General features: G+C 38.7%; 2 protein-coding genes across 2 annotated transcripts; both read left to right on the top strand.

Annotated features, from left to right (window-relative positions):
* Positions 1-1449: 1449 nt before the first annotated feature.
* On the top strand, positions 1450-3893 carry LOC128615166 (polymeric immunoglobulin receptor-like). The gene is made up of 3 exons (XM_053637022.1): positions 1450-1574; positions 1669-1989; positions 2921-3893. Exons 1-3 carry the CDS (start codon positions 1535-1537, stop codon positions 3277-3279), a joined length of 720 nt encoding a protein of 239 aa, XP_053492997.1. The 5' UTR covers positions 1450-1534; the 3' UTR covers positions 3280-3893.
* Positions 3894-5610: 1717 nt separating this feature from the next.
* Positions 5611-9842, top strand: LOC128614824 (polymeric immunoglobulin receptor-like). Its single transcript, XM_053636442.1, has 5 exons — positions 5611-6046; positions 6188-6532; positions 7373-7486; positions 7700-7731; positions 7844-9842. The coding sequence occupies exons 1-5, from the start codon at positions 5632-5634 to the stop codon at positions 7931-7933; spliced, it is 996 nt and encodes a 331-aa protein (XP_053492417.1). The 5' UTR covers positions 5611-5631; the 3' UTR covers positions 7934-9842.
* The last annotated feature ends 3445 nt before the right edge of the window (positions 9843-13287 follow it).

Here is a 13287-nt window from a genome sequence, read left to right as displayed (position 1 = left end):
CAGGCGATTGTCAAACAGGTATAAACTGGGCAAGGCTAGACTTGAGAACGAGGAACAAGATCAAAGAACATGAAACAAAACGAGGAACAGGGTACAAACGCTTGGTACGGTGATAACACTCAATACGAAGTTCAAAAAGACACGAGGGGTTTAAATGACAAACGTAATCGTAAAGTGTGCAAACGCTAAGAGCTCGCGCATCGAGCTCGCGCTTCGAGCTTGCACAACGAGCTCGCAGTTCAGGTCTCCGTGCACGCTGCACGCTACAGCGCTGGGGGGAGGGGAATCGTGACAGACCCCCTCCCAAGAGCACACTCTTCTCCCCTGCGGGTCCTGGCCCAAAATGTTTTCAGCTGAACTGGGAGACTGAGCGGCGTCCTCAGTTGAGCAGGAAGGCAGAGAGGCGTCCTCAGCAGAGCAGGAAATTGTAGCGTCATGCTCCATTGACTCTGCTGGATGAACTTGCTTTTCCGTGTCAGAAGACTCGGTTGTGAGCAGAACTTGGTTTTCTGTGTCAGAAGACTCGGGTTTGAGCAGAACTTGCTTTTCCGTGTCAGAAGACTTGGGTGTGGGCAGAACTTGGTTTTCTGTGTCAGAAGACTCGGGTGTGAGCAGAACTTGGTTTTCTGTGTCAGAAGACTCGGGTGTGAGCAGAACTTGGTTTTCTGTGTCAGAAGACTTGGGTGTGGGCAGAACTTGGTTTTCTGTGTCAGAAGACTTGGGTGTGGGCAGAACTTGGTTGTCCATATCAGCAACCTCAGACAGGAACTTGACATGGGAGGTCGCCTCGTCGAGCTAAATCTGGAATTGGTGTGGGAGGTCACCTCGTCTACCTCAGACAGGAACTTGGCTTGAGAGGCTGTCTCTTTCACCTCGGACACGAGTCGACACAAATGAACACACACTCACAAATTTACAAGGTCAAGTGTGACAGTTTGAATCCATTTGAAAGTGTCTCTGCTGCATTTTGCTCACACACTTCACACATATGTTTGGTGTGAACAGTTTCCTCACAGAGACACGGCAAGGCAAGTTTATTTATATTGCACAGTTCATACACAATGGTAATTCAAAGTGCTTTACATAAAAATTATGTAGAAAATACAAGGCATTAAAAAATATATAAGAACAAAAAATAAAAGTAAGAAATAAAAATTAGAAAAATGAATTAAAATGAGCAGGAGATAAAAAAAAATTATGGGTAAAGATGGGAAAAACTGAAATGATATAGATCAATCAGTAAAGTGCAGCATAGTGTTCAGTCAGTAAATGCAAGGCTAAATAGATGTGTTTTCAGTCTGGTTTTAAATGTGACCAGCGTTTGTCCACATCTTACTTCTTCTGGAAGCTGGTTCAGAAGGGGCAATGGAAAAAGAGTCAGGGGAAGTGGACGTTGTTTCACTTTCTTTTTAAGGCAAAAATCTGGGTGGGTCAGAGATTGTGACAGACTTTTAAGCGAGCCTTTGAAAGAACAGGAGCTTTAATATCTTTCTGAAGTGGAGTTGGTGTGGAGATCTGGGAGTGTGAACTCAGGATGAAGATCCTCCTCATCTTCACCCTCTGTCTGATCTCAGGTAAAGAAATGCACTTCAGAATAATCCTCACTATCAGCAGCAGTGTTACATGAAGGGAGGTTTTGCTCAGATGGATGTTTTGGTGTTTTGTTAGATGGAGGAGACGCCAAGGAAGTAACAGGATATTCAGGAATAGGAGTCCTTATCAAGTGCAAGTATGATACAGAATACACACAAAACAAAAAATGTTTCTGTAAGGGTCCAATGACATCCTGTTCTAACCAAATAAAGACAGGAGCTAAAAACGAGTGGGAAAATTCAGGAAGATTCTCACTGTTTGATGACACCAAATCAGCAGAGTTCAGTGTGATGATCAGAGAGCTCACTGTAGAGGACGCTGGGACGTATCATTGTGGAGTTTATTTACCCAGGGGAAATAACACTTACAAACCGGTGGAACTGAAGGTAAAGGAAGGTGAGTCTCCCACCACTGCCTTCTGTTTATCTTCCTGAACATTTAGCATCATTAGCATTATCTACACTGAAAGTACAAACAGTAGGATTTTCTATATGCTATATAATGCTTATTTATAATTATATTACAGTGGTGTTGAATGCTCAGTACTGATTGGTGTTGATTCATTTTCTATAACAGCAGCTCTGACATTAGTGCTGACTGAAAATCTCAGGTTTATGCGAATGAGCTCAATCTAATACATTATTGTTTCTATAGTAACAGCTACTTCACAGGGACTTTTACCACATAATGTACCACATTAATAGATGTGAAAACACATTATTTAATAACAAAAATATATTTTCCTTGATATGGTTAGTTTTTTTTTTTTTTAGAAGGCTGAATGTTTAATGAATGTTTATTCAGCAGTTAAACAGAGCAGATTGAACTCTTCACTTTTTCAGTAACATGACGAGCTGCATTATGATGTCAGGTCCACCATGGACAATCTCCCCAGAGGGCACGCGTGTTTTTGAACTTCTTATTTAGTTTTAGTTCCTGTGTTTGTGCTCACCTCAGGTGTATTTCTCCTGATTAGTTTCTCTATTTAAGTTCTGTGTTTTCTCTCCTTAGTTGCTTGGCGTTTATGTTTTCCCCTGTCATAGCCTTGTCTTAATTTTGGTTGGTTTTGCTAGGTCTTGGTTCTTTTTCTGCCTTCTGGTTGTTTATTAGTTGTTTATTTAATAAAGCTCCTCTGCACTCGCATCCACATCCCTGGATTTGGGTGTGTTTTGTTTATGCAGAGAAAATAAGAGTAGATTTAATTGTGTTTTATCAGAAGAAACATCAGATTTATATGTAAATTTACTGTATAACTGTCTAAGTGTTGTTAATCAGAGCTAGGACACATATACACATATAAACTGATCTGATTGGTTGTGATTTGCAGATGTGTCCTATGAGAAGTCCATCAGTAAGACTGTCCATGTAGGAGGAGATCTGAATATCAGCTGTAAATACCCAGAATCCCTCAGGAGTGACCCCAAGTTTCTCTGTAAGACGAGGCTGAAAGATTCTGCTTGTTTTTATAAAGAATCTGTTAATGAAAGTAGAAAATATGTAAATGAGGGGAAATTCTCCTTGTATGATGACGGAGAAACACAAATGTTGACTGTGAGTATTAGAAATGTAACTGAGCAGGACTCTGGTGAATACTGGTGTGGAGCTGAAGCAGCCTGGACATCTGATCATGGATACAAGGTTTATTTCACACAGATCGACCTGACAGTTACTGGTGAGTTTGTATGAGTAAAGCTGCTATTCTATAATTTCAGACCATTCTGACAGCTTGATTTATCTTAGAATGTATTTTATATTCTTGCTCTATTGGAAGAGAGGTTTTGCTTCTTACTGAAATACATTTGCTTACTTCAAGCATTTATTCATCAACAGAAAAAGAAAATGAATTCATTCATCTTCACAGAGTCACATCCTCATTGACACTTAACAGTAATGTAGTGTAGCCATTCCACTTCTCAGCATGTTTGTGGGAGTGGGAGAAAACCAGAGAACCCGGAGGAATCACAGTGTCACAATTGCATGTTTTTGAACTTCTTATTTAGTTTTAGTTCCTGTGTTTGTGCTCACCTCAGGTGTATTTCTCCTGATTAGTTTCTCTGTTTAAGTTCTGTGTTTTCTCCCCTTAGTTGCTTGGCGTTTATGTTTTCCCCTGTCATAGCCTTGTCTTAATTTTGGTTGGTTTTGCTAGGTCTTGGTTCTTTTTCTTTCTTCTGGTTATTTATTAGTTGTTTATTTAATAAAGCTCATCTGCACTCGCATCAGTCTCCCTGGATTTGGTACAAATGTATTTTGAGTTTGTTTTGTTTTGGGGGAGAAAATAAGAGGCTGGTGATGGAACGACTGTTTATCTCATAAATTTAATAATAATAATAATAATAATAATAATCATAATAATAATAATAATAATAGAACACTTAGTGGTGTCGTTGGCAAATACTTAGCTCCAATGGTGATTATTTTCATTAAAAACACACCCCCATGTGTTTTATTTCTTACTTATGGACACTGAAACCATGATATGAACTTGCTTTTAACAGGGGGCTCGGTCTCTAGAGAAGTGAGTGCATATGCAGGGGGAGGAATCAACATCAAGTGCAGATATGAGGATGAATATAAATACAAACCCAAATCTTTCTGTAAGATGAGAACACATCAGTGGTGTTTTAATCAAATAACAACAAAACTAAACAGTGAATGGTCACATGATGGCAGATTCTCAATTCAGGACAGCAGAAGTGCAGGATTCTTCAGTGTGTTTATCAGAGACCTGATTACGGAGGACAATGGAACATACGCGTGTGCTGTTGTTGTGTCTGATGAAATAGAGATCTACACTGTAGTGAAGCTGAAAGTAACAGAAGGTGAGGATCTTTAATTATGTGTTTTATCAGAAGAAACATCAGATTTATTTGTAAATTTACTGTATAACTGTCTAAGTGTTGTTAATCAGAGCTAGGACACATATACACATATAAACTGATCTGATTGGTTGTGATTTGCAGATCTGTCCTATGAGAAGTCCATCAGTAAGACTGTCCATGTAGGAGGAGATTTGAATATCAGCTGTAAATACCCAGAATCCCTCAGGAGTGACCCCAAGTTTCTCTGCAAGATGAGGCTGAAAGATTCTGCTTGTTTTTATAAAGAATCTGTTAATGAAAGTAGAAAATATGTAAATGAGGGGAAATTCTCCTTGTATGATGACGGAGAAACACAAATGTTGACTGTGAGTATTAGAAATGTAACTGAGCAGGACTCTGGTGAATACTGGTGTGGAGCTGAAGCAGACTGGAAATCTGATCATGGATACAAGGTTTATTTCACACAGATCGACCTGACAGTTACTGGTGAGTTTGTATGAGTAAAGCTGCTTTTCTGTAATTTCAGACCATTCTGACAGCTTGATTTATCTTAGAATGTATTTTATATTCTTGCTCTATTGGAAGAGAGGTTTTGCTTCTTACTGAAATACATTTGCTTATTTCAAGCATTTATTCATCAACAGAAAAAGAAAATGAATTCATTCATCTTCACAGAGTCACATCCTCATTTACACTTAACAGTAATGTAGTGTAGCCATTCCACTTCTCAGCATGTTTGTGGGAGTGGGAGAAAACCAGAGAACCCGGAGGAATCACAGTGTCACAATCGCGTGTTTTTGAACTTCTTATTTAGTTTTAGTTCCTGTGTTTGTGCTCACCTCAGGTGTATTTCTCCTGATTAGTTTCTCTATTTAAGTTCTGTGTTTTCTCTCCTTAGTTGCTTGGCGTTTATGTTTTCCCCTGTCATAGCCTTGTCTTAATTTTGGTTGGTTTTGCTAGGTCTTGGTTCTTTTTCTTTCTTCTGGTTGTTTGTTAGTTGTTTATTTAATAACGCTCATCTGCACTCACATCCGTCTCCCTGTTTTTCGTACATATGTATTTCGGGTTTGTTTTGTTTTGGGGGAGAAAATAAGAGGCTGGTGATGGAACGACTGTTTATCTCATAAATTTAATAATAACAATAACAATAATAATAATAATAATAATAATAATAATAATAATAGAACACAGTGTTGTCGTTGGCAAATACTTAGCTCCAATGGTGATTATTTTCATTAAAAACACACTCCCATGTGTTTTATTTCTTACTTATGTACGTTGTAACCATGATCTGAACTTGCTTTTAACAGGGGGCTCGGTCTCTAGAGAAGTGAGTGCTTATGCAGGGGGAGGAATCAACATCAAGTGCAGATATGAGGATGAATATAAAGACAAACCCAAATCTTTCTGTAAGATGGGAACACATCAGTGGTGTTTTAATCGAATATCAACAAAACTAAACAGTGAATGGTCACATGATGGCAGATTCTCAATTCAGGACAGCAGAAGTGCAGGATTCTTCAGTGTGTTTATCAGAGAGCTGATTACGGAAGACACTGGAACATACGCGTGTGCTGTTGTTGTGTCTGATGAAATACAGATCTACACTGTAGTGACGCTGAATGTAACAGAAGGTGAGGAGATTTAATTATGTGTTTTATCAGAAGAAACATCAGATTTATATGTAAATTTACTGTATAACTGTCTAAGTGTTGTTAATCAGAGCTAGGACACATATACACATATAAACTGATCTGATTGGTTGTGATTTGCAGATCTGTCCTATGAGAAGTCCATCAGTAAGACTGTCCATGTAGGAGGAGATTTGATTGTCAGCTGTAAATACCCAGAATCCCTCAGGAGTGACTCCAAGTTTCTCTGCAAGACGAGGCTGCAACGTGCTGCTTGTTCTTATAAAGCATCTGTTAAAGAAAGTAGAAAATATGTCAATGAGGGGAAATTCTCCTTGTATGATGACGGAGAAACACAAATGTTGACTGTGAGTATTAGAAATGTAACTGAGCAGGACTCTGGTGAATACTGGTGTGGAGCTGAAGCAGCCTGGAAATCTGATCATGGATACAAGGTTTATTTCACACAGATCCACCTGACAGTTACTGGTGAGTTTGTATGAGTAAAGCTGCTATTCTGTAATTTCAGACCATTCTGACAGCTTGATTTATCTTAGAATGTATTTTATATTCTTGCTCTATTGGAAGAAAGGTTTTGCTTCTTATTGAAATACATTTGCTTACTTCAAGCATTTATTCATCAACAGAAAAAGAAAATGAATTCATTCATCTTCACAGAGTCACATCCTCATTGACACTTAACAGTAATGTAGTGTAGCCATTCCACTTCTCAGCATTATTTGTGGGAGTGGGAGAAAACCAGAGAACCCGGAGGAATCACAGAACAGAACATGTAAAAACTTCATGTAGACAGTAACCCGAGCTGTAGACTTACTGAAAAACATCTGCTGTACTCACAGAGACCAGGATGCTTATAATGAATCCCACTATCAGGCTACACCCAGAGGTGGATGGGTTCTCTTATGAGTCTGGTTCCTCTCAATGTCCTCATTACTTATAATATTTTGTCATTTAACACCAAATTTTTACTCTCAACACTTTTATACATAAGAGCCCTGTACTGCTTTCAGGCATATGCTGGATCTACATACGACTCATTTATCATCCAAACTAACTATATGTTTCTGTGCTTTAGATCCACGTGTCCCTGTTTCAGCATCAGTGACAACAATATATTCATTACCATATTTACCAACATCATCATCATTATTGTCTATGCCAACTTCTCTTGAAAGAGGTTGCTTTCTTGCACCTCACACCCACAGTCTAACTACATGACTATGATGTGACTATGATGATCAGGTTTTTCTGAATGATCAGTGTGTAGTTTAATGTGATCGTCTGACTGATCTCGTATTTCTCTTCCAGGATTTCCAGCTTTCACTGTCATCACTGTGTCTGTAATTCTGCTTCTGCTTCTAGTGCTTCTGATTGGAGTCATATTCCTCATTGTGATTCTACATAAGAGATGCAGGACGCAAAGTATGCATGCACACACACACACACACACACACACCACCATAGAAAATGATGTTGGACTGCTACATGACTGATTCTCCTCCCAGTTAGTGTTATAGTCATATAATCAATAACACGTCAGACTCACGTCAAAAGGGTTTCAGTCATACATGTGGTGTCTGTACTTATAAAGATTAAAGTAACACTTGTTCTTTTTCTTTCCTCATCTTCCTGCAGGTCCAGGAATAATGACACTCACTTACAGAGAGGTGAGTACAAATTAACAGTAAAACAACTCATTTACTTCATTAAGTAATTTGACAAAACATTTCAAGTTTTTACAACTTCTAAAACTTCTCTTTTTTATTATTATAATTTCAGACAAATGGAGATTATGAAAATGACCCAAACGTGCTTCATTTCCAGTCAAGACAAATGACCAACCAATCAGATTCAGTCTCCCAAGTCTGAACCCAACACCAACCAATCAGATTCAGTCTACCAAAGTCTGAACCCCAACACCAACCAATCAGATTCAGTCTACCAAAGTCTGAACCCCAACACCAACCAATCAGATTCGGTCTACCAAAGTCTGAACCCCAACACCAACCAATCAGATTCAGTCTACCAAAGTCTGAACCCCAACACCAACCAATCAGATTCAGTCTACCAAAGTCTGAACCCCAACACCAACCAATCAGATTCGATCTACCAAAGTCTGAACCCCAACACCAACCAATCAGATTCGGTCTAACAAAGTCTCAAGTGTTAAACCGACCAGTTGGACACAGTTGGAGTCAGAAATTGCCCTCTAACCAATGAGATTGTTGCTGCCAGATTCTCTATTAAACTGGACTGGCCTCTCATTTGAAAATTATTCGAGTTTCAAACTAAACTGTGGAATAACCTGTCAAGATCAGATAATGTAAATGAATAGTTTTTCAAAAAGCCAGTTTATCGCTGTTCAGAAGTTTGCTATATGCTTGGAAACCAGCACATGGAAGTGCTTCATCCTCATCCTGAAATGTGGTCAAATAAAGTGTATAAAAGATGCCATTTCATATGTTAGATATCATGTGTTCTGTGATTACCTGATGCTGAAAGTTTGTGCTTCTGGGTTTGTTTTGAGAGTCAGGATTTGAGTTGTTCACAAAATTACACACACCTCCTTCAAGTTACATTTCTGATGTGTGATGATTTTCATAACCTCCATGACACAGGGTTAGAGGTTAGTTAGAAGTTTCAGCTCAATAGCATCGCTCAACAATCAACAGTGAACATTTATTATTATTTATTGTTATTTTTATCATGAATCATCATTTATCATTCCCGACTTTAATCACTTTTAATCATTTTATATAATCATTTTCCATATTAATGCTGTAATGATGCATTTGCCTCCTAATGTTTTTGGAACTTTGGGAGGAGTAAGCTTAGCCACACACTGATTTTTACTGATTTACTGATTTACTTGTAATTTCATGATTATAATTACTATTCTCTGTCTTTTTTATTTTCACTTTGATTATTAAACATTTAATTAATCATAAAGGGGAGTGTAGAATATTATGTATTTTAAACTCCACTCAATGCTTCCTGTGTGTTGTACGTTTACTCCTTTACATTTTGAGTACTGCATCGATAATGGACTGTGGTTGCTATGCGTTACTTGGTAGGTTCTATTTTCTAGACTTAGGTCACTTTTGAGTTTCCAGCCACAGAGGGTTTGTAAGAAAGAGAGTCAAAGGTTACAGGTGTTTTGGATGATGAGACCATGAAGGGGTCAAATGAATAAATGAATAAATTCTGTCTCCATCCCTCCACTTTTGTGGCTGCCTGCATCTCTTTATGAAGAAAAAACTACACTATGAAATTCTGTGCTTCAGGTCTTTCTCCTGGTCAAAATAACAAACTCCCAAAAACTTGACAAATGAAACAAAAGCAGCAGCAGCTGAAATGGGAAATGTTATGCGATCATGGACTTTGTAATGTTGTAATTCTGTTCTTATTCTCTTCACATTAAGAACAAAAAGCAGTTAGACAGATTCAGGGATATTTCTGGGGGATATAAGAACATATTCTGATACAGTTTCATTGTAATTGTTAGATCCTTGGCTACACACCCTTCCACACTTCAGTACTCACAGACAATGGTCTACTTACCCCTGGCTCCGCCCACTTACAGGCTTCTTAACATGACATGAACCTGGACTATTTCAGTACTGACCTGAACAGTTGCTGCTCCAAAGCACTTATAGTGGTCATGCACGTTACACACGCACAATGCGATTCGAGCTTTCTCTTGAGTTTTGGTCACATTTTTATTCTTACATGGATGTAGTGCTTCCCTCCTGTGTGTCTCACATTATCCTCTAGATGGCAGCAGCAGCATCAGACCAACTCACAATAAACACTTTAACTCTATTGATCACTGCTGTAACTCTCCACCTGTGGACTCAGAGCTGTGTTTTAAATGAAGATAAATCAGATAAGCAGTAAATAAATTTAAAAGATCAATACTGAAAGGGAAAATCAGTGATGGGGAGATGCCATGTGACCCTATGCAATGCAGAGTTACTCTTACCACACCCACATTGATTATTTCTTGTTTAATTGCTCTCATACCACAACAAAAGTACAACCCATTATACTTTTTATAGATGCATTTCATGCTGTAGTTAATATTATCACTTATGATACAGTAGCTACAAACAGTTGCTCCCTCACCAGCCTCTCTTTTTTCTCTCACTTGAAGTTAATAAGACAGAAATACAGGAGAGACTGGAGAGTGCAAGTCCTATTTCCTGAAAACAATCCCGTGGAGGAAAACACATTGACTATTACAAAGTGCTGACACTGAAGACTCTGCCTTTAAATGTTATAAAACATTAATCACCATCTTAATGACCATCTTCTGAATCAAGGATTCAGCAGCGCTTTGATATATTAGTCACTAGTGTATTATTAATTCTTTTAAACAAGCACACTGTGGGCCATCTACAGCACATTATAATCAAGTTTTGTGTTTTTGAGGTTCACTTGTTATATTTTGGACCTAAATTATTCAACCATGTTCTGATAAAAACAAAAGCTTTTTATATATCAGTTTATTTCTTTGATGTGGTGTCCCGACATATAATATATCATTTAAAGTATATTCATTCATTCATCTTCAGTATTCTCTTTATTCTGGTCAGAGTCATCTGGATTCTAACCAGAGAACAGTAGCATTGGATGGATGGATTGGTGGGTGGATGGAAGGACGGGTGGATGATTGGGTGGATGGGTGGATAGACAGTTGGATGGATGGATGTGTGGATGGATGGACGGGTGGATGGACGGGTGGATGGAAGGACGGGTGGATGGATGGATTAAACATGCTGCTTAAACATGGTGCCTGTCACAAATGACTGGTGGAACATATGTAGCATCCTGTTGTATTTGTTTTTTTCTCAATAAGTAGAGTCTGCTCTGTCCCTTCTTGTAAACAGCATCATGCATAGGATTAATATGTTCTGTTTCACCAGTGATTGTATATCATGAATGAAATCTTCTGAGCAAGGAATGAGTAGAACATTGAGTAGAAACCTTTTGAAAGTTCTGATCAGATTCTACTAGGGGTTTAAAAAAAAAAACAATTCAAATCCTAAAATCGTAAAATCGGTCCAACAGTCTATGATATGGCACATATCACACTTTACAACATAAAATGAATAACTGAAACGAATCATATTAGATCAAACCTGAACTGAATTGTGTTGGTGCTGAACCCAGTCATATTGAATCAGATGTGAATTGAAGTATATGCGATCGTTACTGTAATGTTTGGTTATATAGAATAGCATAGAATAGAAACCTTTATTGTCTTTGCATAGAAATACAATGAAATTTCAAAAACTGCTCAGTGGTGCCACAATACATGCTCACATATAAACCACACAATCACATTCCATACATAAACCTAAATGCAGCAGGTAAAAAAGGAACGTGCAAGTTTTAAGGGTTTCAAACAGTTATTGCACAGTCCACAGTAAGTGTTGTGTGTAAATAGTGCAAATAGTCCTTCATTTAGAGACTGGATGGCTGTTGGATAGAAACTATTCAAGAATCTGGTAGTGCGCATTTTAATTGCCCTGTATCACCTTCCCGAGGGCAGGGGGGCAATCAGGTAGTGACCAGGTAGGAGGGCAATCAGGTAGTGACCAGGGTGGGAAGAGTCCTTAACAATGTTTTTTGCTCTGGATAGGTAGCAGGTGTTTGTAATGTCTTGTAGTGAGGGGAGAGGGCAGCCAATGATGTTCTGCACTGTGTTGATGACCCTGTAGAGCTTTTTTGTCAGCTACTGAGCAGCCCCCATACCACACTGTGAGGCAGTATGTTAAAACAGTGGTTTTCAAAGTGGGGGGCCGCCAGGGGGCACCAGGTGGCCTCAACAATTTGGTCAGCGCCACCAAGCCCATCCCTCCCACTAGTGTGTTTTCTCTTTCTCACTCTCAGACAACCACACACACACACACACACAATCAATTCCTAATGTAATGTAATGTAAAGATGTAAGATGTAATTATTAATTTAAAAAAGGGGGGGGGGGGGATATATTCAGAAGTCTGTATTTTTAATGTGTTTTAAAAATATCTCGCAAACGGGGGGCCTTGGTCAAATGTTAATGCCATTTGGGGGGCCTTGCCCTGTAAAAGTTTGGGAACCCCTGTGTTAAAACACTCTCTATAGCAGAATGATAGAAGGCCACTAGTAGCTTTGAACACAGATGGTTTTTCTTTAGGACTCGCAGGAAGTGCAGGCACTGCTGTGCCTTTTTAACAGCAGCTGTCGTGTTAGCAGACCAGGAGAAACTGTCCAATATGTGGATTCCCAGGAATTTAAAACTGTGAACTCTTTCCACACAGTCTCCATTTATAAAGATGGAAGGGGGGGGGGGTCAGCTCTGCACTTCCTGTCCAAAATGAGTTCTTTGGTTTTCTTGGTGTTTAGCGACAGGTTGTTTTCAGGGCACCATGATGTCAGCTTTCAGACCTCTTCATGATAGGCATGTATATAATACAATGTTATAACTGCATCAGAAATATCTACACTGACTTTTCATAGTCTATATTATTATTAGTTTCTTATACATTTTTCAAAAAGACACATTTTGGTGGTTTACTATAATTATGTACTTTAAAAAAAAAAAAGACCAAACATTCTGGTTGTATGTGATCAGGTATGTACAAATATTTTTATTTAATTATATAATTTTATCTGGTAAACCATAAGCTAGCTAGTCCTAGTTTGTTTGTAGCGAACACTGCGTCCACATACTAACGTTAGCCTATGTATTTGTGAAGGTAAAACACAGTCAGAGAATGAATGAGCCCCCGTTATTCATCAGTGGAAATAGGAAGCATGTAAAACGAAATATGCAGCAAATGATTCATCATTGTACAACATGAATACCACGTGCCAAAAGAACTCACACTTACACTGCTCCACTTAGTAAAAATGGACTGAATGGTTTTTTGGCAGTCTGTAAAAAGATAGCTCCGGATTCTTGTTGAATCTGTTAGCACAGTCGATCTCACAACAGCTTTTTCCCATGTTAGATGCGTTTTTTTCTATGTTTTCGCTGAATTCACGCTGTACACTAACGCTGCCTCTCAGTCTTTTTGCCTCTCAGTGGGTGTGATTGCGGCGAGTTCCGGCTACTGTGACGTCACGTGCGTACCCTCTTTATAAGCCGCTAACCGCTGCCTGCACCACGATCCACAGAGACGGAGATATTGAGATGTTAACGTCGTACGTCGTGTGTCAATTGGTCAATGTGGAAT

Source organism: Ictalurus furcatus, chromosome 11 (genome assembly GCF_023375685.1).
Source record: "Ictalurus furcatus strain D&B chromosome 11, Billie_1.0, whole genome shotgun sequence".
In the NCBI taxonomy this organism is placed as follows: Eukaryota; Metazoa; Chordata; class Actinopteri; order Siluriformes; family Ictaluridae; genus Ictalurus; species Ictalurus furcatus.
The sequence above is the reverse complement of the archived record's forward strand: the minus strand, read 5'-3'. Positions and strand labels throughout refer to the sequence as shown.